Raw genomic sequence first — 27,085 nt, forward strand, 5'->3', positions numbered from 1 at the left:
CGCAGGAAGTTTCTTCCTGGTGAAGTACGCCATGACAAGTCTAAAGCGCGCGCGCCCTCTGGTGACAGATAATTCGTTCAGAAACGCTAAAAACGTTCAGAAATCGAATAAAAATATCTGACAATAGGTGAGAAAATACATTGCATCTTCATAAAGCGACGCTGTGCTTTCTCTCGGCACATAATAATCGTTTTATTGTTATGTAAAACGGTTATATTAATATATTATTTGTTTACAATTGGCCAGAACCACATTCGCCAAAAATAGGCAAGTATTTTAACTGTCAGTCAGTGTCAAAACTGTCAAAGTTGCGTTTTGTTATTTGTTACTTTTTTTACTGCTAAAGATTAGTTAAACAGAGTTATAATTTAAATAATTAAAACAAATATCAAAACACTTTTTAGTAATTAACAAGCACATTGTCATCCATCATATATTTTAATTTACACTAAAGTTTCAGCTGTTTTTTATTAAGGCGAAACGTGCATCGAGAAACAAAATCGTCACACGCAAGCCGCACTTTACATTTAATCAAGTAGGTATTTTATAGTTATGGATATACTTTCTACTATAGAACCGCCCGAGATACGTTGCTGTATTCGCGGAGCTCCGGGAGGCTGTGGGCGTGATATCGGACAGTGCCGGCCGGCACTACAAATTATTTCATTCAGCCCAATCCCTACCAAATCTTTAACAAGCAGTGATTCACTTAAACACAGTGAGAGTTCTACGTCGGCAAACAATTTTAACGATAATAAAACGTGTGGTTTAACTTATAAAAGTAGCGAAAGCGATACTATTTTTATTTTATTGTGATTTTGTGAATGAATTGTGTTACCAACATGATGTCTGCTGAGGGATTAGAATACGAGACCATCGTCCAGAATGGGCCAAAAAAAGTAAGTTTTTTTTTTTTAATTTTACTGAGTTTGGAGATGAAAGGCGGAATATTGTCTGTCATTGCGCGATATACGTAGACAGGTCTAGAGGGGGGATGTCCTATAGAACCGTCTGGCGGAGGTAGGTAGGTTTACTCCGGGTCCATGAATGCAGGGTAATGCTATATCCTGAATGCACTTAAATAGGATGAAGTTGGCGGGAAATTGCTGTTCCATTTCTTTTAATTGAGGGGTTTCGTTGACATGAATGACGTCAGCGTATGAAAATAAATTATTTACCTACGCTTTATGTTAAAGGTGAGGGTAAACAAAAATAATGATTGCAGAGGAAATGTTTTAAAAGTTTATTTAACTTCTGTTAGTGATTAAATAAGAATGTGAGGATTACTTCATATTTTTGTGCGGCTGAAAATAATAATTTACGTCTGAAATAAATACATATAAACAAAATCATGACCAACGCGAGGTTCTTAAGAAACTTCACTGGTAACATAATTTTCATCCTACATATAACCTTTCGGAAAATATAGTTAATCAGTAATCACCTATATTCACACTATGAGTTTCAAAACGCACTAGGGCATTTTCAAAAATTGATACCCAAAATTAGCGAAAGTTGTTAACAAAGATTAACTCGATGACAGTTTTGTGACGACAATTACGCATTTCAATAAAAATATTGCTTTTGTGTTAATCACGTAAACTATAAGAAATCTAGGTACATTTATAACATGAAAAAAGTTAGTTTTTTGGCAAATTTTATTCTTAATTGTCGTCACAAAACTGACATCGAGTTAATTTTTGTTAACAACTGTCACAAATTTTTGGTCCCAATTTCTGAAAATGCCCACTTAAATAAATGGACATAAAGAAAGATAATCTCAATAATGCCATCATTACCCTCCCTTTTCAGTCCATTAATTAATTAACCTCTTAATTAGGTATCTTATGTACCTATACATAAGTGAAATTGATGTCAATATTACACGCCACATATCGTCACTACTTTTAAAAAATCTCGTATCTCACGCTGTTCCTCAAAGTTAAAACGCAGTAAGTCTATATGCATTCCATACATACTTACTACAATTTTCTTTTCATTGACAGACGAAGATACAAGTATTTTTAAAAGTAGTGACGATATGTCTCAGCTCTTGGCAAGAAACTTGCTACCATTCAACCAAACTGTCCTAAGTGCTGTGTAAACAAACGTTTATACGACCTTCTTAAATCGAGCACTCGGATCATGCGTGTCGAGTTATTTTGAATTCCGGACTTGGAAAATATCTGTAGGCTTATCAAGAGATTGGTACAGTTTGTCCAAACCGTAGCCTATGGACAGTTGGACACCGTCAACTCCAGAGGTGTTACCTGCGCGTTGCCCTTTAAAAAATATTGCTCTTCCCTAATAGCAGTAATAGCTTACGCCGTGTCTTGCGTGGGCGACGGTCGCGCGACCGTCGCGCGACCGTCGCGCGACCGTCGCCCACGCAAGACACGGCGTAACCCTTCTTTGAGGATTCTCCCGATGCCTTTTATTGAGAACGTCACCTATGTTGAACAGTATAATCTTATCTTATACCTTTAAACGAGCAATTCTTGTATATTTATTTATATATTTATTTATTTATATATATATACCGACAATCTCGGAAACCGCTCTAACGATTTCGCTGAAATTTGTTATGTGGGGGTTTTCGGGGGTGAAAATCGATCTAGCGTATAGCCTTAATCCAGGAAAACGCGAATCGGGTTTACATGCGTTTTTCTTTCGCGTTAGTAAACGAAAAATATGGTCGTTAATTTCACCGACCGCGCATCGGCTCCGCGTAGCTCAGTCGTAAAAGGTCGGTCTAGTGTTCGCAGGCTGATCGCAAGTGTCAGAGTTTCGAATCCCGGCCATTTTTTTTGTATTTTTTATTGTATTTATAAGAGTTTTTTTTTTTTTATCTAAAGGCGTGATATAATAAAATAGAACCCAGCCCAGATATTGGTGATATTTAAGCCTCATACTCAATCAATCAAAATATTCTTTATTCAAATAGGCTTACAATTAAGCACTTTTAAACTGTCAACAATGTACAATATTCATCTTATTCTAAATATCAGAGCAATTTATTGGTGCAATAAACAATATTGTTTTAAAACTACATTGAATTAATAAAATGATATCAATCTAAATTGTATAAAAAATACTAGTCTAAAAACTTCTAGAATAAATTCTAAATGTCAAAAAAAAGTATTGTATAAAAATACATTGAATTATCAATAGCATCATTAATAACCTATATAATTAATTGTTTTCAGCAATACTTTTATCCCACGGTGTTTCATCATTCATGTAGTCTTGTGTGCTATAGTAGGCTTTAGAGATCAGTATACGCTTTACATAATGTTTAAATCGATTAAAAGACAGTTCAGTGATGGCATTAGGAAGTTTGTTATAAAATCTTACACAATTACCCATGAGTGATTTTTTAATTTTATGGAGCCGAGTGAAGGGCACTGCAAGCTTATGCTTATTTCTAGTGTTTATATTATGTATATCACAGTTTTTCTTATCATACGTTGCCAACCGATTACTGTAACTCTGTTGAGTCACAAACACTTGAGAATATAATCCGATAGCGATACATACATGCCACCGACGTGGTATAAAAAAAAAAAAAAAACATTATGATTATGATAGGAAACTATATCACTCAAGATAATGCCCTGTAGAAAAACTTTCAGAAGATTAAAAGTCGCTCTGACCTAAGCTACTACACTTTCATTTTATAGCCTAACCACAAAATTAAAATAATAAAAAAACCCCGACCGCGACATACTTAGTGGACCGATTTTCATGAAACATGGACTGACACTGAACACTCCCGACTAACCCGGCTTTCAAACAAAAAAAAAAACTAAATATAAATCGGTTCATCCGTTCGGAAGTTACGATGCCACAGACAGACACACACACAGACAGACAGACACGTCAAACTTATAACACCCCGTCGTTTTTGAGTCGGTTAAAATAATGCAATACAATAAACCTAACGCCGTGTCTTGCGTGGGCGACGGTCGCGCGACCGTCGCCGTCGCGTCTCATACTTCCATATCGATAAGGTTTGATTTCGTATGCGTCGCATCGCCGTCGCGCGACCATCGCGCGACCGTCGCCCACGCAAGCCACGGCGCATGTAATCGATAATATTACCTACACCAAAACTTAATGTTAGTGATAAGTTAAGTATTACTTATTAGTAGGGATGTACCGACTAGTGATTTGGCCGACTAGGCCGACTACTGACTAGTCGGCGCCTGGGTGGCCGATTAGTCGGCCGACTAGTCGGCTTGTCGGCCATAACATAATTTTCGACTAAATTCACCAGAATGTTTGAATGACAATTTTGGTTCTTTCGCGCTTTTAATGTTTTTTTCAGATTCAAAGGTTTATGAGAATATTTATACACATTTCCATGTTTTAGCTTTATATAAATAGTGATCCTGCCTATGACCGATAGTCTTAGGTAGGACATTTATTTCTGTCATCATTACAGATATTTCTTCTTTTGACAAACAAAGGCATAACGAATACGTACATAATATAACCATAAATCATCCGCTAATTTATTTTTGTGCTGTTTTCCTATTACTTTATCAAGTGCCGACTAATCGGCCTTTTTTGCCGACTTAGTCGCCGACTAATCGCCGACTACAAATATGGCCGGATAGTCGGCTTTCCCGACTAGTCGGCGACTAGTCGGTACATCCCTACTTATTAGTCGTAAGACACTTCCCTACAAGCTAAACTGTTATGGTATGAACTGTCGCCTGCGGTATTTCGGGACCAATACGACCTTCAAGAAAACGGCGTACACCCATCTAAAACAACTTGAATTGCAGGCGTCCATAGGTTACGGTGACCGCTTTCCATCAGGCGGACCTGTCTGCTCGTTTGCCTCCTGTCGCATAAGAAAAGACTACAGTTCATCTCGCTCTCTGAAAAATGTAAAAAGAATACAACACGAACGAAGTCTAAATGAAGTTACCGCCTAAATGAACTTAGTTCATTTGCCAACACAACGCCCCGTTGTAAAAAACTGCTTTTCTGATTGCAAATGGCGTTAATCCAATAGTCTGTCGAGTGGCTACTTGGCTAGTGACGTGTTGTTCCCGGGATTTTCCGGGATTATTCCGAGATCGGAATGAGGGGGAAATATTGCCGTTAATATGGCTTCAAATACTTTAAGTAATTTTTAAGTTATACAAAATAATATTGATAGAGTACGTTTTAACTATTCAAACTGTATTATTTTTCCCGGTCTTAATAAGATACCTATATGTTTTTTTTTTCAATCCGTGAAATGTGGCATTGCTGTTTTATGAATTGAACACGCATAGGCATTAAATACTCTTCATCACACTCGCACACTAAATGTGCTATTGCACGCAGGCGGAGCGTGAGTTATAGAAAAATCGTTCTCCCTAGGGAGTTAAGAAATTTCTAGTACTGTATTGAACTCTTTTTTACCTTTTTGCATATTTTTTATAATGAAATTGTGATGAAAAATATTGTGTGTAACTCGGGGAGTATGAATATTACAAACTCGAGTCTTTAAATCGCTCCGGCAAGCCGTCGCGATTTAACTTAACTTCCTTCCCTTGTTGCACAATGTACTATTGTTATTACATAATATGCTATTCTGAGTTCGTTTAATCTGACTAGCTATATACAAAATTACCCATAGTCAGGAACATAATCCGGGGTATATTTTCTGGGATTAAATGGGCTTACACAAGGGCATAAAGGGCGTTGGGTTATCTACACTGAAGCGAAAGTAGACGACCATACGCAAACACACTTGCACTTACAAAAGTATCAAAAAGGAATAGAAATTTAATAGTGACAATACTGACAATTGAGATCGTTGTCCTGATTTCTGACAGTCACTACCCTAGTTACATACTAGTTACTACAGTCACTAGTTATGGGTCACTAGTGTCACTACCCTGACATCTTACAGACACGAACGCATGTTCAGATACCTACTTGTGAGCATCTTGGCCGTAGGTACCGATATTTTGATTTGTAAGTAATTACATACTTATGTTAATTAATTTTTAATTTTTATTAATTTGTTTTTATTGTTAAATTTTGGAAAATGACGATCCTTATTGGGGGGACACAATATGATGATTTATTATTAATATTATTCCTGTTATCTCTAAGTTTTTAATTTTATGACGATCATGATGGGAATTCTTATATTTTTGTACAGAAACGCAAACTTATATTGTAATTTTTTTTCGTGAAATAAATCATCTATATATCTATCTATCTGATGACGACAGTACCTACAAAATGTGTTCGAAAGAAACGACACAGAAGAGTTGCCACTTTAAAATTTTTCCTCTCTTTTGCCAGGCTTGTACATCACTAGGTAAACGGGAGGCTGTAATTTTTCACGCATTTCGTAGGACGCGATAGGACACGTTTTGTATAAGGGCCTTTTCATTCGATGGCTTCGGGTTTTTTCTGAAATTCGTGACTGAAGTCCAATTTGCATTCAAATTTGTAACACAAACCTACCATCCGATTCGAATAATGCCTAATAAAACAAATCAAATTATTTTATTAAATATTTTTTGATTTGTTGTTTTTCAAGTAGTCACACTACTCTATTAACAACAACATAACAACAACATACAATCACGCCTGTATCCCATGAAGAGGTAGGCAGAGCACATGAAACCACTAAAGCTTCAGGGCCACTCTTGGCAAATAAGGGGTTAAAAGAAAACGAAACTGTGGCATACTACACACTACACACATACACTACATACTACACTACTATATATAAATTATAAACTGAAATAGATATCATATACGAAAGTAAAAACGACAAGGCCCACTGGTAGCCGAGCCGGGAATCGAACCCGGGTCTTCAGCTTACGCGGCTAACGTCCTTACCACTAGACCACCCGCCCGTCCATCCCGCCCGTCGCGGGGTAGTCTAGTGGTAAGGACGTTAGCCGCGTAAGCTGAAGACCAGGGTCCGATTCCCGGCTCGGCCACCAGTGGGCCTTGTCGTTTTTTCTTTCGTATATGATATCTGTTTCAATTTAAAATGCCTAATAAGATGATCGATACGATACTAATATGTCCATGTGAAAAGATATATTTTTGCGTCAACTAAATAACGTCGTCTTATCGCTGTGATCTTATAGGCAAGCATTTTCCATATTTTATGATAGGTACATACTCCTTTGTTCAGAAGGAAGGTGTTTTAGCAGAATAAAATTTAAAATTCTTACTTTACCTACCTATAGTTATTTGTTATACAAGGGGGCAAAGTTGTATTTTAACGCCGAGTGTGGAATTGAAAAACGAGCAAGTGAAAGGATTCTATAGTTGAACCACGAGCGAAGCGAGTGGTTCGAGAATAGAATCCTGAACTTGCGAGTTTTTTAACACACGAGAAGTAAAATACATTTGCACCCGAGTGTAACACAAAACTTTTCCCCTCACTATAGCGAGGAAACTAAAACGCAAAAAATGCGTTTATCACTGCTTCCACTAGTTCCACAGGTGGTAAATCATCTTCATTACTAGATTCACCTACTTTTATCAATTTTAAACCAGTTAATTTGACTTTATTCAAGGTCAAATTACTTTACCCACTAGTGGATAAAATGCGTTTTTACCCGCTGGTATTAAAGGACAAAACACGTGTTTCCGAGCTAGTGAGAGGAAAATCAATATTGAGTCTTCGAATCTTGGAATGCGGATACACGTATCCCTATCCACGAAGAAACAATTTAAAAAGAAATGCTCTTTGTTCACTCTCAAAGACACCAACTTTAATCAGTATATCCATGTGGGCAGTGTGCTTGTTTGTCACAAGTCAAGATCGTGGTTTCACTCAGAATCGTCATAATTTTGCTCAACTTTGCCGTTGGCGAAATGAAGCTGTCTGGCTTCGGAACTCGTACAAATATGAACTGCACAAGGTCAAATAGGCTTTCGTAATGACTTTTTATAGCAATTTGTTTATAAGTGTATACTTTAATATTTAAGTGAAAATATAAATCCATACTAATATTATAAATGGGAAAGTGTGTGTGTCTGTTTGTTTGTCCGTCTTTCACCGCAAAACGGAGCGACGAATTGACGTGATGTTTTAAGTGGAGATAGTTGAAGGGATGGAGAGTGACATAGGCTACTTTTTGTTTTTTCTAACGCGAGCGAAGCCGCGGGCAAAAGCTAGTATAATTATAATTTGACGACCAGTCGGGTCTAACGCGTTAGTGACCCTGCCTGCTACACCGCGCTCCCGGGTTCAAATCTCGGTAAGGGCATTTTTTTGTGTAATGAGCACAGATATTTGTTCCTGAGTCATGGATGTTTTCTATGTATATAAGTATTTGTATATTATATATATCGTTGTCTGAGCACCCACAACGGCCACAACACAAGTCTTCTTGAGCTTACCGTAAGGCTCAGTCAATATGTAAGAATGTCCTATAATATTTATTTATTTATAATTGAATAGCGTTATAATGTTAACGTTGATTTTCAAAGACTCAGCTTCGAACCAACAAATAAAACTGCCAGATTTGGGGCCTAAAAAGGTCAATACAAATTATTGTTATCACTCGAATTTTCTATTGGATTGTTACTGGCGCTGGGCGCTGGCGACTGGCGACCCATCAATATGCTACGACCACAGAATGTTAGGTTATAAAATATATGGTTTATGTTAAACAATAAACAGCTGTATATTTTATGAGAGATCTGCTGTCTCTTATGTGCCGCCAACCGTGTTCTTTCGTCACAGTTTAATGACGCTCTGAAAAATGCGTCTATAATTGATGCAAATTTGTTGCATTACTTCTTCTTGTTGTTTTCTTTATAATTTACTAGCTTTTTCTCGCGGCTTCGCTCGCGTTAGAAAGAGACAAAATGTAGCGTATGTCACTTTCCATCCCTTCAACTATCTCCACTTAAAAAATCACGTCAATTCGTCGCTCCGTTTTGCCGTGAAAGACGGTCAAACAAACAGACACACACACTTTCCCATTTATAATATTAGTATGGATTATTGTTCACGTTTTATAATCGAACACAACTTTCTTAAGACGTCATTAAATCTCACGTCATAATATTAATAACCAAGCGAAACGAGTGTCTGGAAAAATTATTTCATGCAGTCATAGGATAGTTTGACCATTTATAGAAATCTTAAGAAATTATACAATAGGGTAAAATCCGCTCATTGGTGTTTGAGTTTATCGCGAACATACAAATGCAGACAGTGGGAGATTAAAAAAAATAGATTTGACACTTGACCAAGTCACTTGACAGTTACAGCCCCCCCCCCCCCCTCCCCCTTTCATATTGGCCATTTTCTATAATAAATATAAATAAATTAAAATAAATAAATACTTTCAATTTGTAGAGGTTAACAATGTTCATAACTGATCCAAATTTCATATCGATAGCATAAGTAGTTCTCGAGATATTAAGGAATGTGACAGACGGACAGACAGACAGACAGAGCGGCACCATAAGGGTTCCTTTTGTACCTTTTTGGTACGGAACCCTAAAAATGAAACGATGGAACCAAAAGTGAAATGATTTGTAAGCTAGTCCAATAGTCTAGTTCGTCCTTTAAAAGGTACCGTAAATAACGCCCATGCGCAGCTTCCATGGCAGTTTCATGTCCTACTAAATAAATAAATAATAAATATTGGGGACACCTTACAGGGGGGGTTACCATGACGTACTAAAGACGTTCAGTTTAGGTTGAGAGAAAGGGACACAGCTATAGCAGTTACATAGCTCCGTCCCTCTCTCTCAACCTAAACTGAACGGCTTTAGCACATCATGGTAACCCCCCAGTCCTTACACAGATCAACTTAGCCCCAAACTAAGCACTAAGCAGTAAGCACTGTACACAAGTGCTAATCGACAATATACATACTTCAATAGAAAAATACATTAATTTAATACACAGACACATAATAATACACATAGACATATGTATACATGTCACAGTTTCGCTTTCTGTCAACCTCTTATTTGCCAAGAGTGGCACTGATACTTTAGTAGTTTCATGTGATCTGCCTACCCCTTCATGGGATACAGGCGTGATTGTATGTATTGTATGTATGTATGTCTACATTAATACATACTTATATTATATACATAGAAAACATCCATGACTCAGGAACAAATATCTGTGCTCATCACACAAATAAATCAGGAGGCAGAGTCACTATAACTACCAACATATTCGCTCTCAAAGTCGCAACCCACCAACGGGTCGTGTTTGGGAAGTGCGTTAGTGACATGCTACATGACCGGAGCAGGTTCATTTCCGAACTTTGACCTAACGGGCTCATTGTCTCCCGAGTCACGGTAACGGGCCGGCTCCCATGCTTTTAATTAAAACCACCGAAATACCTGGTTAAGATTATATGAAAGATTGCTCGAATGAGTTTATAAACGAATTAACAAAAACTAGACGATATTGATAGTTACTATTCTCCTTTTAATTTTGAATTTACTTTTCTCCAACCGCCTTTGAATTTACGTCCATGATAGTTGTATAGCCCCGTGTTGTAATCTTTACCTGTAACCTATAACTTACATGTTTGGTTTATCTGTTAGTGTAAGTTGGTTCATAATAAACGAAAAATAAATGAAAAATGAAAAAAAATATATGTATACATATATTTAAAACATGTTACGTCGCTTTGCTTATTAGTCAGTTTAAATTATCTTTATTTCGGTTGGATATTAGCATAAAAATGTTTTACTATACTTTGGTAACTTTAACACCTTATAAAACTTACCCAATTTAGTTTTTTCTCTCTTAAAAGTCTTAAAACCACAAAATATATAAAATAATAACCTACAATTTTCTCAAATGCGTATCCAATTATACTAATGACCGAAGATTTATTATTTTTAAATTCAGTCATTATTTTGAATTTAAAATATTAACACGAGACACGGCTATTACCAACATATTGAAATCCAACATGGCGACTTATCTGAAATTGATTCATCTGCCGAAGTCTAACTAATGGATTACCTATAGCGGTCATTGACCCACACCTACGCGTCACTCCATTCATTTTTTATGAACTTTTTTACTTTACAGTTTTAAACTTACAGTAAAGGTTAGCATGTACTTACCTACCTAAAGTATTAGTAATTAATAATTATCTAACAATATAAATTCATAGATATCATATTTTTATTTATAAGTAGGTTAGATATGTAGTTTTAAGTAGTTTTATCGTGTTTTTATTTGTTTGATTTATTTATGCAATAAATATATATTATTTAGGTTTCCCTAAGCCTTTAGAGTTTTCGCAAAAATAGCGCAATTCTAACAAAATCAAAATTCTAAAAAAAAAAATCTGAAACTCAAAATCGAAAACTACTTCGAATCCATTAATTATGTCAATATTCATTTTAATTGGTGTGTCGATGAAACATGTAAGTCAAATAATCACATTAAGTAGGTATGTAATATAATATCACTTAACTTTATCGCAGTATGAATAGGCCAATTGTATATTTTACGCGCATACTTAATGTAATTTATGCGTATTTGGCAAAACCTCTTACAGAATTAGGACGGATATAAACTTCACGGTTTCCACGCCTGAGACACGGATAATACTTTCCAAGAGCATAAGCCCTATAAGGGCCGGCCTTCATCGGTGGGCGCCAATTTGGGAAAAGTCAAGTGGAACCAGTCATATCGTGAGTTTCACGTAGCATTGATAATCAAGTAATACGGCCATACGCATTTTACATTCACATCTATCTAAGAGACATTACAAGGTTATAAAGCGTTTTTAAATAGGTACCTATAGTTTATTATTTAAATTTTTTTGATAAAGCGTTCATAGAGTACATAATTATTTTTTTATTTAGTCTATTGGTTGTGTTACAAATTGACGCGGTTTTCGAAAAGATGATGCAATGCCAATTCGCAACTGTCTGGATCGAGCATAAATATGTATACTCGCCGGTAACAAACGATACTAATTGAGAAACCTGGCCAACAAGGATATCATGCACTGGACTAACCTTCAGCTGCAATATGGCTCCTCAGCGTGGCTGGTTCTTTCACGTTCACCCCTTCTCCTTCACACACCGGCCGGTGGTACGATAAACAGTCTCAGGCCTTGTCACGCACAATAATCACGATATAAACACACAAATATGGAGATTCAACGATTAAAACATAATATTTCGATTTTATTCAATGGCGGTCGATGTCATCGCTCGCGGCGTCGCGGGGTTCTCTCAATCGCCGACAGAGGCGCTGCAGACGGTATCCACGCGCATGCGCCTAAGTACAGTTTAGGCGATCCTCATTGGCTAGCATTTCAAAATTCGCATCCCTGCGAACTACGGTTTGGCAGTGCATCGATAAATGGTTGGAAGCGCGCGGAATATGAATTATTATTGTAAAACTAAACGTTAAAAACGGAACATTCCGCCCACCAAAATACCAATGGGATTTTCCCGAATAAAAGAGGGACGTTACATAACTATTAGACTACGATTTACTAAGCTAATCTTAAAACTAGGAGCGTTGTTGGGAGTAATTATTCGGATGGAAGAGGACATAGTTTGACCAGGGGCCTTTTAACTAAGTTATCCTTCGCGGTTCTAACAGTAGCCACCCGAACTACTCCGTCAGGTCCGTTATGGAGAGACACAACTCGTCCCAACGGCCAATGAAGAGGAGGTCGGTTGTCGTCTTTAATAAGTACGAGTGAGTTTACGGTTAACGGTGTCGAGTCTTTGGTCCATTTTGCCCGCTGAGTTAAAGCATGTAGGTACTCATTTTTCCATCGTTTCCAGAATTGCTGCAGGACCAAGTAGTGAGTCGTATTTAAACCCGGATGGAAGCATTTCCGATGCACCGATTCGATTACGCGTGTCGTAAGTACACATTTTCTAGGCAATAGAGCGGGATGCTTGTGCTCAAATTCTAATCCAGAGCGCGCAAGTCGTCCGCCCACCCTGAGTATACCTTGGTCGTCGAGAAACGGATTCAGTTTGCGAAGACTACGAGGTAACTGTTTCCGCAATTTAAGTTTCGATATCTCATCGGAAAAATGACGATTTTGGAAATGCTTAACGATTTCGAGTAGCGCCCGATGGCGCTCGGTGTCTGTTATGAACAGGCTTTCAGATCGAGAAGCGTTGCCACGCGCGTTGGTGCAAAACCTACGAACGTAAGCCAGAATGCGACAGACTTTGTCCAAGGACGAGTACCTCTCTAACAGCTGATCGATGATTGACGATTGCTTGATAGGTTCGGTTTGGCTTGTTACCAGAGTTACCCGACGCTGCTCGGAAAGTACAACGTTGTCGTTGTTACGATCCTTCGATAGATCTGTTGGCCATTCAGACGGTGATTGGGAAAGCCACTCTGGACCCGCCCACCATAGCGTATTGGTCAAAAGTTCATGTGGCAGCTGCCCACGTGAACAGATATCTGCGGGATTCGTTCCAGAGGGAACGTGTCTCCAGCAGGCGGTAGGAACGATGTCCTGCACGTGGCTAACACGATTGGCGACGAATGTCACCCAACGCGAGGACGGAGCACGCAACCAAGCCAAGGTAACGGTTGAATCACACCAAAGGTAAGTTTCGTCAATAGGCAATCGTAGCGTGTCCTTGACGAACTTGATGAGGTCAGCAAGCAGCACTGCTGCGCACAGTTCCAACCGAGGCAAAGATTGTTTACGGAGTGGACAAACCTTCGCCTTTGCGCACACGAGATAGACGTGAACGGAACCGTCCGAATCGGTGACACGGAGATATATGACGGCGCCATACGCTACCTCCGAACTGTCGCAAAACCCGTGCAGCTGATACGTTTGAGCACCTTTTATGGTGAGCTTGCGAGGAATTTTCAGGTCCCTAATTTGAGGGAGCTGCTGGGAGAAGTTGTTCCACTGGGAGACAATTTCCGGAGGTGGAGTTTCATCCCATGATGTGCCAAGAATCCAAAGTTTTTGGATTAAGGCTTTGGCTTGGATTGTCAGAGGAGACAAGAAACCCAAAGGGTCAAAGATTCTGGCGACCTCGCTTAGAATCGTTCGTTTGGTACACGGTTGATTGGAAGGTTGAACGTTAAAAACGAACGAATCTGAAGCGGGTTCCCATTTAAGGCCAAGAACCTTAACGGTAGTGTCTTCGGCTTCGGTAAATACGACGGCCTCCGAAAGACACATTTCTGAGGGCAAGTCCCTTAGAAGTTCGGGTTGATTGCTTACCCATTTTCTAAGCTCAAAACAGCCGAGCTTGAAAAGATCGATAACTTGTGACTTGATGTCACGAGCATCATCCAGCGAAGAACTTCCGGTAACAACGTCGTCGACATAAATATCGGAAGCTAGAACGGTTTTGGCCTTTGGGTACCTGTGCCCTTCATCGTTGGCCAATTGCTGGATCGTTCGGCAAGCAAGAAACGGAGCCGAGGAGACCCCGTACGTTACGGTGTTTAAAATATATTCCTGAAGAGGCTCATCTGGGTGAGCTCGCCAGAGAATACGCTGGTAATCCCGGTGTTGCGGAGCAACGTTAATTTGACGGTACATTTGGCGCACGTCGGCCATAAAGACCACTTCGTGCTCCCGGTAATGAAGAAGAATCTCCGCAATGTTGGATTGTAACTTTGGACCTGTTAATTGCGTGTCGTTCAGGGATTTGGAATGCGCATCTTTAGCTGACGCGTCAAAAACGACGCGCAGCTTCGTTGTGGCGCTCTCAGGGCGCAAAATGCAATGATGCGGCACGTAATACTTCCCTTGACCCATGTGCTTAGCAGGCACCAAAGTCATGTGACCACTTTCGATGTAGTCGGTCATGAAATCAACATATTGTTGTTTCAAGTCTGGATCACGAGACAGGCGCTTTTCGATAGCATGGAAGCGTCGTAACGCTATCTCCCGAGAGCCTTCAAACAAAGGCTCAGCGTTTTCTTTGAAAGGGAGAGAGACGACGTACCTACCAGTCTCGTCACGGTAATGCTCATTTGTGAAACTGTCTTCACAGAGCCGTTCATCTGGGGTTAATAGGGAAGAATGTGGAACGGTATCGATTTCCCAGAAGCGTTGAACGATATTGTTCAGGTTTTCATCCATATTGGGTGGTGGCACACTTAATAAGGATGACGAAGCTAGTCGGGTTCTTCCGACAATCAGCCATCCGAAGACTGAGTTGAGAGCACGCGGTTTATTGACGCAGCGTTTCACACGTTGGTCGAGAAGTGCCTCAGCAAAGACGTCGGCAGCGAACAAGACATCAATTGGACCAGGAATGTCAAAACCAGGATCTGCTAACGGTAATGTTTTGACGTTGCCCAATCCACTCGTATTGAGTCTTCCGATTGGCTGATCTGCACAAATGTGCGGTGCGACAAACATATCCAGACGGAAATGTACGGTGTCCTTGGAGCCTATATCACAGGTGACCTGGCCAGTCACCGATGCGGGTGCTCCACCAAGGACGCTTGGCCCCTCACTAGTCGCAGTAGGCTCCAGTTGTAGCCGTTGAGCTGCGTGAGTAGTAAGGAAATTGTTTTGACTTCCGGTATCGAATAACGCCCGGAAGGTATGAAACTTGCCCGAAGCATCACGAATTTGGACAAGCGCGGTTGCCAGTAGCACGGTCGTGTTTAAAAGTGAGTTCGACGAAGTCCGCGGTTCCTTAGCCAGTAACACGACTGGGCTAGGTTTTCCACCCGAAGGTTCAAGATGGCTGGCAACTTCCTCTCGGTGTAACAGAGTGTGGTGCTTTCGCTTGCATTTCTGACAAGAGAAAATCGATGTGCACTGTCTGACTGAATGAGATGCGTTAAGACAGTTGTAGCACCACTTTCTCTCTGTAGTGACAGCCATGCGTTCATCTACCGATTTAGCTAAAAAAGCCTTACAGGCTGATATGTGATGATCCTCATCACAGAAGGAACATTTTCGGACAACTTTCGGAGTTCCCGAAACTTTCGGTTTCACCTCTTGTTTCTCACCCTTCGCATGGGGGTTGCATTAACGGTAGGTGAGAGCAGGGTATGCGTGACGTTATGTCGCTTCGGTTTCTGAACGGTTCCCGTTGCCTCTTTAGAAGAACTCGCGGTTTTAGAAGTAACGGCGGTAAAATGCGTATCGCGCAACATAGCTTCGCATTTCGAGTGTAAAAATGCCCTTATTTGTTTATATTGAGGCATTTCCACGTCGGCGTGTTTTTCCTCAAACTCGCGTCGCAACTTAGTATCTAACTTCGCAAGAATGTTATAACATAGGACAAAGTCCCAATGTTCCGTCGGTAATTTCAACTGTTTTAAAATAGTTAGATTTTCATCGATAGTATCTAGCGCGTGTCGAAAATCTTGAGCGTTACCTATTTTAAAACTGACATCTAAAATGTCCCGCCAACACGTAAAAGCTAAGTCGCGTTTATCCTCATAACGAGCTTTAAGCGCATTGTATGCACTCAAATAATGTTCATTTGAAACCGGAAACGTCTTAATTAACGATAAAGCGTCACCGCGTAAAACGGACACTAAATAATGAAATTTCTCAATTTCACTCAAAAGAGTAGATTCGTGAATAAGCGCATTATAAGTGGCGATGAACTCGGGCCACTCCTTAATAGTACCCGAAAAGGTCGGTAGCGAAATCTTTGGTAGTCGCATGTTACTACTATGCGAACCCGTTGTTGTGTCCTGCCTCGAAATATCCGGTTGTTGAGACGAGCACGGTAAAAATTTACGCTGCATGGCAACCACCTTAAAGTACGCTTCATCAAAACGTTCTTGAATCTCATTCTCACCTTCGTCGGCATCATCCCCCAATAGATCCGAAATGATAAGGTGAGATTCTTGAAAACTGTCAGAAATATTTTTTATTTCCTGACAATACGAAAGAAATAACTCGACTTGTGAATCGTCGGTATTGGCTAAAATACCTATCTCTAAAGCCTTCGCTATACGATTATACGCCATAGTTCGTTTACGCCGCAAACTTGGTAAGTTTTTAACAGTGTAAGTCTCATCGGTACATTTTTTACCTACGTTCGATTTTGATTTACGCCTTGTTAGGTAAGACATTGTTAAAGTTATAAAACAATGTTTACTAATACGTAAGTAATGCCTACTTGAACAACAAGCTTGTATTTAAAAACACTATACGTTAAAAGTGATAGCACAAATAAAACCAACTTCGATGTTTTTATAACGCGGCAACTATTAAAATGGGCACCCCAAGTTCGCGGAATTAATGTGGTGAAATATATCAACTTAGTCAATTTATACAAAATAGAACTCAAGTAGCACTCGATACGGTCAGGGATATTCGGAATAGTCAATAGAAAATAAAATGAAGGAAGGTTCAGTATAAAATTTAACTTTAATACCACGGTAATTAATTCGAACGATTTGAATTTTCTAAAATTAAAGAATTGAAAGGTTCTATTTATTCCGATTCGAAATAGGTATACGATGGCGTAAGGTTTGCAAATTATAAAATAATGACAATTTTTTAATACGATAAGTCGAGCGGTCAAAATAAATGAACGAGTTACAAATGTTATGCCTACGTGAACACCTGCGTATAGGAAAACGCGAATATAACCCGTGCCGCCGTACACTATTCAGCGGGCGAGGGATCAGCTTACGTGGTTACCTCGAACAGCTGTGCGAAGTACCCGTTGCAACTTGTAGGTTTTTAAGAAATATGGTTCGATTTCTTAGAAATTCAGTTATTTATAATAAAAACGGTAACTAATTTTGTCAAATGGATTGAAACGAATAGGTATTATTTCGGTAAAGTTTGAATGAATGAATTTGCGAATATAATATTATCTATCGGTACGGTATGCGGTAGGTCGAGACAAAGATGGCACAAAGACTCTGATTTTAACTTCGTAATTACGCGATAAATTGACGTTGCAATTCGTTTACACGGTAGAAAAGGATATTAAACGAGGATTAACGACAATGGAAGAAATATTACGAAGTAAAATTGGTAGTTGGTCGGACGATTGTGAATGAGGATCAAAGGGCGTTCCCGGGTTTCGGCACCAAAAAGATGTTACAAATTGACGCGGTTTTCGAAAAGATGATGCAATGCCAATTCGCAACTGTCTGGATCGAGCATAAATATGTATACTCGCCGGTAACAAACGATACTAATTGAGAAACCTGGCCAACAAGGATATCATGCACTGGACTAACCTTCAGCTGCAATATGGCTCCTCAGCGTGGCTGGTTCTTTCACGTTCACCCCTTCTCCTTCACACACCGGCCGGTGGTACGATAAACAGTCTCAGGCCTTGTCACGCACAATAATCACGATATAAACACACAAATATGGAGATTCAACGATTAAAACATAATATTTCGATTTTATTCAATGGCGGTCGATGTCATCGCTCGCGGCGTCGCGGGGTTCTCTCAATCGCCGACAGAGGCGCTGCAGACGGTATCCACGCGCATGCGCCTAAGTACAGTTTAGGCGATCCTCATTGGCTAGCATTTCAAAATTCGCATCCCTGCGAACTACGGTTTGGCAGTGCATCGATAAATGGTTGGAAGCGCGCGGAATATGAATTATTATTGTAAAACTAAACGTTAAAAACGGAACAGGTTGATTGGTAGGAAACTACTTATGTCAGTTCGACTACCGGTCTGGCGCAGTTGGTAGTGACCCTGCTAAGCCGCGGTCCCGGGTTCGAATCCCGGTAAGGGCATTTATTTTTGTGACGAACACAGATATTTTTTCCTGAGTCATGGATGTTTTCTATGTATATAAGTATGTGTATTTCTCTATATAAGTATGTATATCGTCGCCTAGCACCCATAATACAAGCTATGCTTAGTTTGGGGCTAGGTTGATTTGTGTAAGGTGTCCCCCAATATTTATTTTATTTATTTAGTTTTATTCCTTAAAAAAATAAGAATATTTCACTACCTATTGTATCTTTTACGAAATAACCTTTTCCTATTACAACGAAAATTTTAACCGTGGCGTGGTGTTAATTTTCTGATTCTATCCTTATTCTCATCATGATTTAATTAAATTTAAATAATATCGACCAATTGCTTAAAGATGTTCAAAAATGTTGGTTTTTACATTCCATAAAGCGTATTTTAAACCAACCCTCCAACCAAAGTGTAAAATTAGCTCCGAAACGATTCGTCGAAGCTCAGCGATGGCGTACGAAATGTACAAATCATCGCACTAAATATAGTATTTGAACGCACTGCGTGTTAGGAGGATAAACAAGTGACGTTATTCTAAATCTGTCCCTTGTCCTGTTCCACATCATTGTGAAAGTCTAGAGCTGTGTAATTTTTGGACTAGAAACCCAAAAACATGTTTAGTTTTTATATGGCTTTTCATTAGACGGTGCAATAAAATCTTTTTCAGTAAAGATGGTGTTTTTTTTTTACGCACTAGTGTGAGAAGTGGTTCATTATATGCCCGGTCGAAACTTCGGAAGTTCATCTGTACTGAAAAACGTCGTACGATACACGTGCGAAAAGGAAATTCGTAACTCGTGTCGATTTAAAACACTCCCTTCGGTCGTGTTTTAATTTATCGCCACTCGTTTCGAACTTCCTTTTTTACGCACTTGTATCGTAATGTACATGTAAACTTCTCACAGAAAATCTGGATAAAGGTACATAATGAAGCATAAGGGTCCTCTCTCTAGAAAGCCATACCCTAAATACGATTACATAGTTCACTTTAAAATTCTATGTGCTCTTATTATTTAATTGTAAGAAATAAAATTAAAATAAAAACTTTTTCTAAATACATACATAATTACTTGTAATTTAACCTATTTAATGCCATTGTTACCCTATATTCGAACTCGTAAATTTATATATTTCTGGATATTCAAATTTCATTCGTAAAAGGCAGGCGATTCTAATTAATCATTTAAAATGCTTTCATTTCGTCCATTAGGTCAACGTACCTGCCGGTATTTTAAGCTCATTAAAAATTACTCATGGGTCACCATTGTCAAGTTTTAACCCGACTCAGGATCTCATTGCGTGATAATGGTGACCTGGTTTACTTTTTTAAATTGCTTTGCTTTGTTTTTGTTACTTTCGGCAATATTGGAAATATCCCGGAAAAAAATCCCGGGAATGTCACATCCTTAAATGTAAATAGTTTTTCATAACTTGCGAAAATTCGTCCTTTTAACTCCCCACGCAAAAACGACGGGGTGTTATAAGTACGACGTGTCTATCTATGTGTATGTCTGTCTGTCTGTCTGTTTGTCTGTCTGTTTGTCTGTTTGTTTGTCTGTCTGTCTGTCTGTGTGTGTCTGTCTGTGGCATCGTAGCTCTCGAACGGATGAACCGATTTTGATTTAGTTTTTTTTGTCTGAAAGCTGAGTTAGTCGGGAGTGTTCTTAGCCATGTTTCATGAAAATCGGTCCACTATGTCGCGGTCGTGGTTTTTTTCAAAATTTTAATTTTGTGGTTAGGTTATTATAAACGCAATGCTCCTATCTCCATCTTTTGTATTTATGCGATGTTATAGGTAACGTACATAATTTTGAAAATCAAATTTTACCTATTGGAGGTAGGCCTTTTGGAGTAGGTACTCAAGTAAGGGCCGGAACAGTGACTGCGAGCAGACTACAATTTATATAAGAACCCCACGCTGACGGCACGTTGACTGCAAGTTTCCGTACACATTGCAGTCGGATTGCAGTTCATTTGTATCGGCCTTTAGCACCTTGACATAAAGAAAGTTGAGTCAAACACGAACTGTCAAATCTCCGCTAAGTCCCGCCATATTGGCAAGGTCAATATTCGACAGTTCTAAATAAGACTGACGCGCGCGACCGATGACCTCACGGAGTTTGAAAAAGGAATATGCTGACTTTATACATTTTGAATGTTTTCGTGCGTCATTTTACGGATAATTAGCCAAGTACAGTCTGACCAAAACAAGTATCGTCCCGTTTTCTCACACATTTTGATTTGAAAGGGATGCCACTACAATGTTGCCTCTTTTTAATTTCTACTCATTTTGGTCAGACTGTATGTTTGTGACAAAATTCGTCCAGTTTGTGCAGAATTACGAATTATACCTGGGGCCCGTTCCTCGAAAGGTACAAGCCTTGTATTACAAGTGTGTTTCCATGACAACCCTTACGATTTGACAGTTCGCGCACTTGTAATACAAGGCTTGTACCTTTCGAGAAACCGGCCCCTGCTGTCCAATATACTAACATACTCGTATTGCAGCTTACTAACTATTTAGAAGAACATAAATTACTTCCACCTTCACAATCGGGTTTCCGGAGTAAACATGGTACCGCCACTGCATTAGCGAAGGTCACAAACGATATCATCGCAGCTTCAGATCAAGGAAATGGAACCATACTCATCCTGTTAGATTTCTCCCGCGCTTTCGACTGCATAAACCATACACTACTATTGGCAAAACTAGCTTACTATGGAGTATCTGAAAATGCATGCAAATGGTTTCAGTCATTTCTCAATGGCAGGCAGCAGTATGTAGAGATACAAACGGAACAGGGTGACCTGGTCAAGTCCAGCCGCAAATATCTTAACAGAGGAACACCTCAAGGATCTATTCTGAGTCCGTTGCTGTTCATTGTATATACTGCAGATTTAGTTAAACAATTGAAATACTGCAATGCTCACTTATACGCTGACGACACACAAATATATCACTCTTTTGCAGTGAAAGATATAAGTCTGGCACTGGAAAAGATAAATGAAGACTTGAGCATAGTACGTGACTGGTCAGTTAAAAATAGCTTGGCTTTAAATCCATCAAAATCACAGTATATCATAATGGGAACCAAAAAACAACGTGAAAATATCCTTGCACAAAACCCCGGCATTTACATAGGATCCGAGCCAGTTACACGTGTGGAAAAGGCGAAAAATCTTGGCCTTATCCTTGACGGCGAAATGCGATATATGGAGCATGTGAATGCAAAAATCAGGAACTCCTTCTATAGACTTAAATCTTTGTATAGTATTAGGAAGTATTTAACTGAGAAAGTAAGAGAAACTCTCACCGAATCTCTAGTTCTATCGCAACTAAATTACTGTGACATTGTATACGGTCCTAGGCTCCTAGAAAAAACGAAAAAATCCATTCAACGAGTCCAAAATGCATGTATTCGTTTTTGCTATAACATACCAAAGAGAGCCCACATCTCGCCTTACCTCAACAGCAAAAGTATACTGAACATGGCAAGTCGAAGGCACCTGCACCTTGCTGCTACAGTCCGAAAAGTTATAGAGACAGAGACACCACGTTACCTATTTGATGAACTAAAATGGATTAAAGATATACACAATAGACCGCTGAGAACACACAGAAAGCTTGAGCTGGTAATTCCAAAACACAAGTCAACGTCTTTCAGAGGGAGCTTTAAGTTCGCTGCAACAAAAATTTGGAACGACTTACCGCCACCACTAAAACAGCCGATGCATTTCCTGAAATTTAAAAAACTAACCAAAACCTACCTTCTTCAAATACAAAAAAATAAATAAATCAATTAAGCATATAACTACATGAACAAATTTACATATAGAAAGTAAGGTAAAACAAACCACAAAATATAGCTTAAATCCACAATACAATACAATAAATTACAAAAGCATTTAATTATTACAAAACAATATATAATTGTCGTCTATTATATTATATTTATACAAACACCACCCACCCGCCCACACACACACACACACACACACACACACACACACACACACACACACACACACACACACGCGCGCGCGCACGCACGCACGTACAAACACACACAAACACACACACACACACACACACACACACACACACACACACACACACACACACACACACACACACACAATTGCGCGAACCGCCCCTCACAACGATTTTTTTTTTTTTCCCTCTGCAACTCTAGATTTGGAATACAATAGAATAGAAAATATTTATTTGGCATAGAGATATACATTATAAATAAAACTCGTAATTATTGTTACTAATGATGTTCACCCTGGCAACGGAATAAGGATCAGTCTGAAAATCAACGCTGGGTATTATAACCTAGCACATGTTGAGACCTGAATCCTTTTACCAAGCACGAAAAAAAAATGTACTTAGCTCTTATTTTGCTTAGCTTAAGTGAATTAGCATATTACTTTTTTTTATTCCATTGCTGTACTCTTTTTGTGTTAATGGTAATAAACGTATTTTTTTTATTTTTTTATTTTATTGCACTAATAACGATTTTAACTTATTCAATGTCAGTAGTATTTAGGTCCTCTGTTACCGGTAAATTAAGAGTCTATTGCCACGCTACTGTTTACACCCGGCCTATGAGAAATGACAATAATCGTCATTTTTTTCATCATTTCAACAATTATTGTTGACGCTAGACGCCAATGGAAAGCAATCTGTCTCTGTCGCGCCAATACGGAAGAGTGATAGAGATAGATAGCTACGATAGCGATATTATAGCGATATTAGGGGTGGTTTTTCGGCGGTTCCGGGGCAATTTGCCGAATCCTACACCGGGGCAAACGACGCAACGGAGCCACGCAGTTACGTCATCGCCCAAATCAATTGTTTAGTTTTAAACTTTATTGTTTGTTTTTTTTTTCATGTTCTTACAAACTGTTTTTTTCTTTTATGTTATCTAAGTTTCGTGACGCATTGGTTTTACTGTAATGTCATGTAAACATGTTTTTACTAATAAATAATAAATAAATAAATAAATAAATTATCGTGAGCGGTTCTGCATTTGGCTACATTAAGTACATACCCAGGGATTACCTACACTCAGTCAATAACATGTTTATCGTCAGTGTGTCGTTCACCTCAACAAATAGAGTTTATCCTTATGGCTAAAATTAGCAAACGCGGACAGTTCATCATGGTTTGCCAATTGTACCACAGAATATATAATAGTACAAGTACAGAAGGCTCACTCCTTTGATTTTCACAAAATGCCGCCGTTCTTAATTCTTACCTACATTAACAAACGGACCGCACGCGGGCAGCCGACATTGAATTTTATTACGCCGTGCGAAGGTCGTCGCCACTGAATGGGCCGCGAACTCGCGGCCCCCGCCTTGTACTTGTAGCGCGGCGATAGCGTCGCGGAGTGAGCCGCCCCTGATTGTTGTAGGTACTTAGTAGAGGCCGTAATACAATAATTATATTAATTGTATTAGTATAGGTAGGTATAGGTATATAGTTGTATGAACCCCCAGCCACCATACCTCGCTACCATACCTATACGTAAAGTAACGCTTATCTCCCAAGTCGATATTCGGGATTCGGCTGCACAGGCGGCACTAAGGCATACGATAAATATCGCTCTTAAAACTCCATCCACAGTTCTAGATAATCCATACTTAATATTATAAATGGGATAGTGTGTGTGTCTGTTTGATTGTCCGTCTTTCACGGCAAAACGGAGCGACGAATTGACGTGATTTTTTAAGTGGAGTTAGTTGAAGGGATGGAGAGTGACATAGGCTACTTTTTGTCTCTTAACGCGAGCGAAGCCGCGGGCAAAAGCTAGTGCTATTATATTTATAGATACCTGTCAACATAGCAATAACATATCCATGCCAGCTTATTATACAAACACAATAATCATGAGCCAACCACTTCACTATGTTATGACTCGATAACAGCTACGATAGGCAAAACGTACATTATTGTAACGGTTATGTATTGTATTATGTAAGGATTTGTTGCTTCTACCTTATAAATACTAGCATAATAAGGAGCAAAATCCAAACTTTTGCGACTTACTTAAAGCATAGATTAAATGTAATAGAAGATCATACCATCCCGCGCATACCTACACCACACATAGATGGCGCCACAAAAAATCGTATAATAATGGCTTTCTGCTACCAGGGCACTTTGCCAATGTCAAGTAAATTACAGACATATATAAAACAGTATAAGTAGTTTTTTTGCGAACGAGGCCTTCGCGATGCACTGGAGGATAGCTGGAGCAGAGCAGTACAAAGCATGATGGCGGCCGGGACCACGAACTGCCGAGTGATGTCCGTAGAATTGGTTATTCGTATCTCCAAAAGAATTCTTCATTAAATGCACTCTTTGCGCAGGCTATTCACTGCATAATATCCTATCAAACTTATACATTAAACAGCAGAATGCAAAAATAAAAAAATATATCGGAGGACGATCCGCCATGTTCCACGGGTCAAACGAAAGTTATTTCAAATGGCTTGTTGCCATCGATTATTTGTAGATTGGCGTTAAGTGTCACTTTCGAGCCATAAATCTATGTCAAAAGTGACACTTAACGCCATCTACAAGTATAATTGAAAGCCACAAGACATTTTTTTGAGGCGCCATCTATGTGTGGTGTAGTGTATGCGCGTTCTTAGGCGGTCGCATTTTAATGTATGGGATGGTATCATCTTCTTATATTTAATTTATGCTTAAAGCACAGAATATATAATAGTACAAGTACAGAAGGCCCACTGCTTTGATGTTCACGAAATGCCGCCTTTTAAATGCCTACAAAATTCTAACAAAGAAACGAGCCGCACGTGCGCAGCGTCGGACGATAGGGTTGCCTATGGATTAAAACGAATTAATACTTCCGATGAAATGTTATGCTATTATATTCCAGTCTTGGGTATATATGTTTGTTTAAGTCCCAACATCACAAGCCTCATTGAACTTTTCCGTGGGACTTAATCAATAATAGATCTGTGTAAGATTGTCCTATTTTATTCATGATGTCTATTTAACTAAGCACCATTAGCCATTCACACGCGGACATCGCATATAAAACTTAAAAAAAAACTCGAGACGTAAAGTAACAATAGAAAGTGCGAACGTGCGTTCCGTGAGAACTCGCGCCACCCCTGATTAGGCCGCGAACTCGCGGCCGCCAGCATGTACTTGTAGCGCGGCGATAGAATCGCGGAGTGAGCCGCCCCTGCTTAAAGTAACTAAGAACTCTATCACAAGTATCAATTAAATCAAACTACCCAGCGCATAGTGGAACGATGCCCAAAGAGACGTTTGACATCTCGGACACTGAAAGAGGCGCGTTCCTAGCACACAGTCTAAGCTCATGTAGGTGAACGCGTACCATGCTTGTATGAGTGAGATATGACAGGTTGACTGTTCGCGTTTTTGAGAGGCGGCAACTGTGAGGTAACCGAGAGGGGGTGGGCGGCGCTTTCAGCGGGGAGCGGAAGTGGCCATACTGTACGATAGTACTCTTTATTATACTGTGGTTTCGGGCAGCCCGACTTGATACCTGAAGCGATCGGTTGGTTGCGTAACCTGCGATAAATGATAAACATCTGGCCGTCCCTATCGCACTTAAAGTATAATAAGGTGAAAAAGTGGATACATCTCCTTGTAGTCGAATGTACGAGTCGGGGTTCGAACTCGCGACCTCCGGATTGAAAGTCGCACGCTCTTACCGCTAGGCCACCAGCGCTTCTCCAATATCATAATGTATCGACGTATAATAAACTTCTTGCATCAAAACACATAAACATACTTTTTAAGACCAGGAAAGGCGCGTTCGGCCCACGCGAAGTGAAGTCGTAAATAAAAAGTTCAAAACACCTACAAAAAAACCGGTCAAGTGCGAGTCGCTCTCGTTTTAATCGTGCACTTGTTTTTTTTTATGTAGTGAAGCAACTAGAGATTATTAGTACGAGTAGTAAATAGTGAAAAGGAGTGAAATTCAAGTTTTCTATAGAATACAATATCTTTTTTTATCAGAATTGCTACTTTTTTAACCGACTTCAAAAAAAGGAGGATATATGATATTCCCCGTGTGGTGACGGGTTAAGAATTTCACCACCCCCTTTCTTTCCGTGGGTGTCGTAGAAGTCGACTGTGGGATATGGGTTAAATTGTGGCGTAGGCGAGAGGCTGGCAACCTGTCACTGCAATGTCATAATTTGGATTTCTTTCAACCCCTTTTTGCCAGGAGTGGCACTGAAACTTAGTAGTTCATGTGCTCTGCCTACCCCTTTAGGGATACAGGCATAATTATATGTATGTACATATGTATATGATATTCTCAATTTTTTCAATTCGTCAAGAGCTTTTTTCTAATAAATTAAATGGCTCCATAGACTTATTTA

General features: G+C 39.3%; 1 protein-coding gene across 1 annotated transcript in view; it reads left to right on the plus strand.

The window, feature by feature from the left end:
• The first annotated feature begins 582 nt into the window (after positions 1-582).
• Positions 583-27,085, plus strand: part of LOC125238127 (coactosin-like protein) — a 50,536-nt gene continuing 24,033 nt past the window's right edge. Inside the window, exon 1 of the mRNA XM_048145422.1 lies at positions 583-899. Within this exon, the coding sequence (XP_048001379.1) occupies positions 825-899 (75 nt within the window). The 5' untranslated portion in view covers positions 583-824. The remainder of the gene's footprint in view (positions 900-27,085) is intronic.

This window comes from Leguminivora glycinivorella, chromosome 22 (assembly GCF_023078275.1).
Source record: "Leguminivora glycinivorella isolate SPB_JAAS2020 chromosome 22, LegGlyc_1.1, whole genome shotgun sequence".
NCBI classification, from domain to species: domain Eukaryota; kingdom Metazoa; phylum Arthropoda; class Insecta; order Lepidoptera; family Tortricidae; genus Leguminivora; species Leguminivora glycinivorella.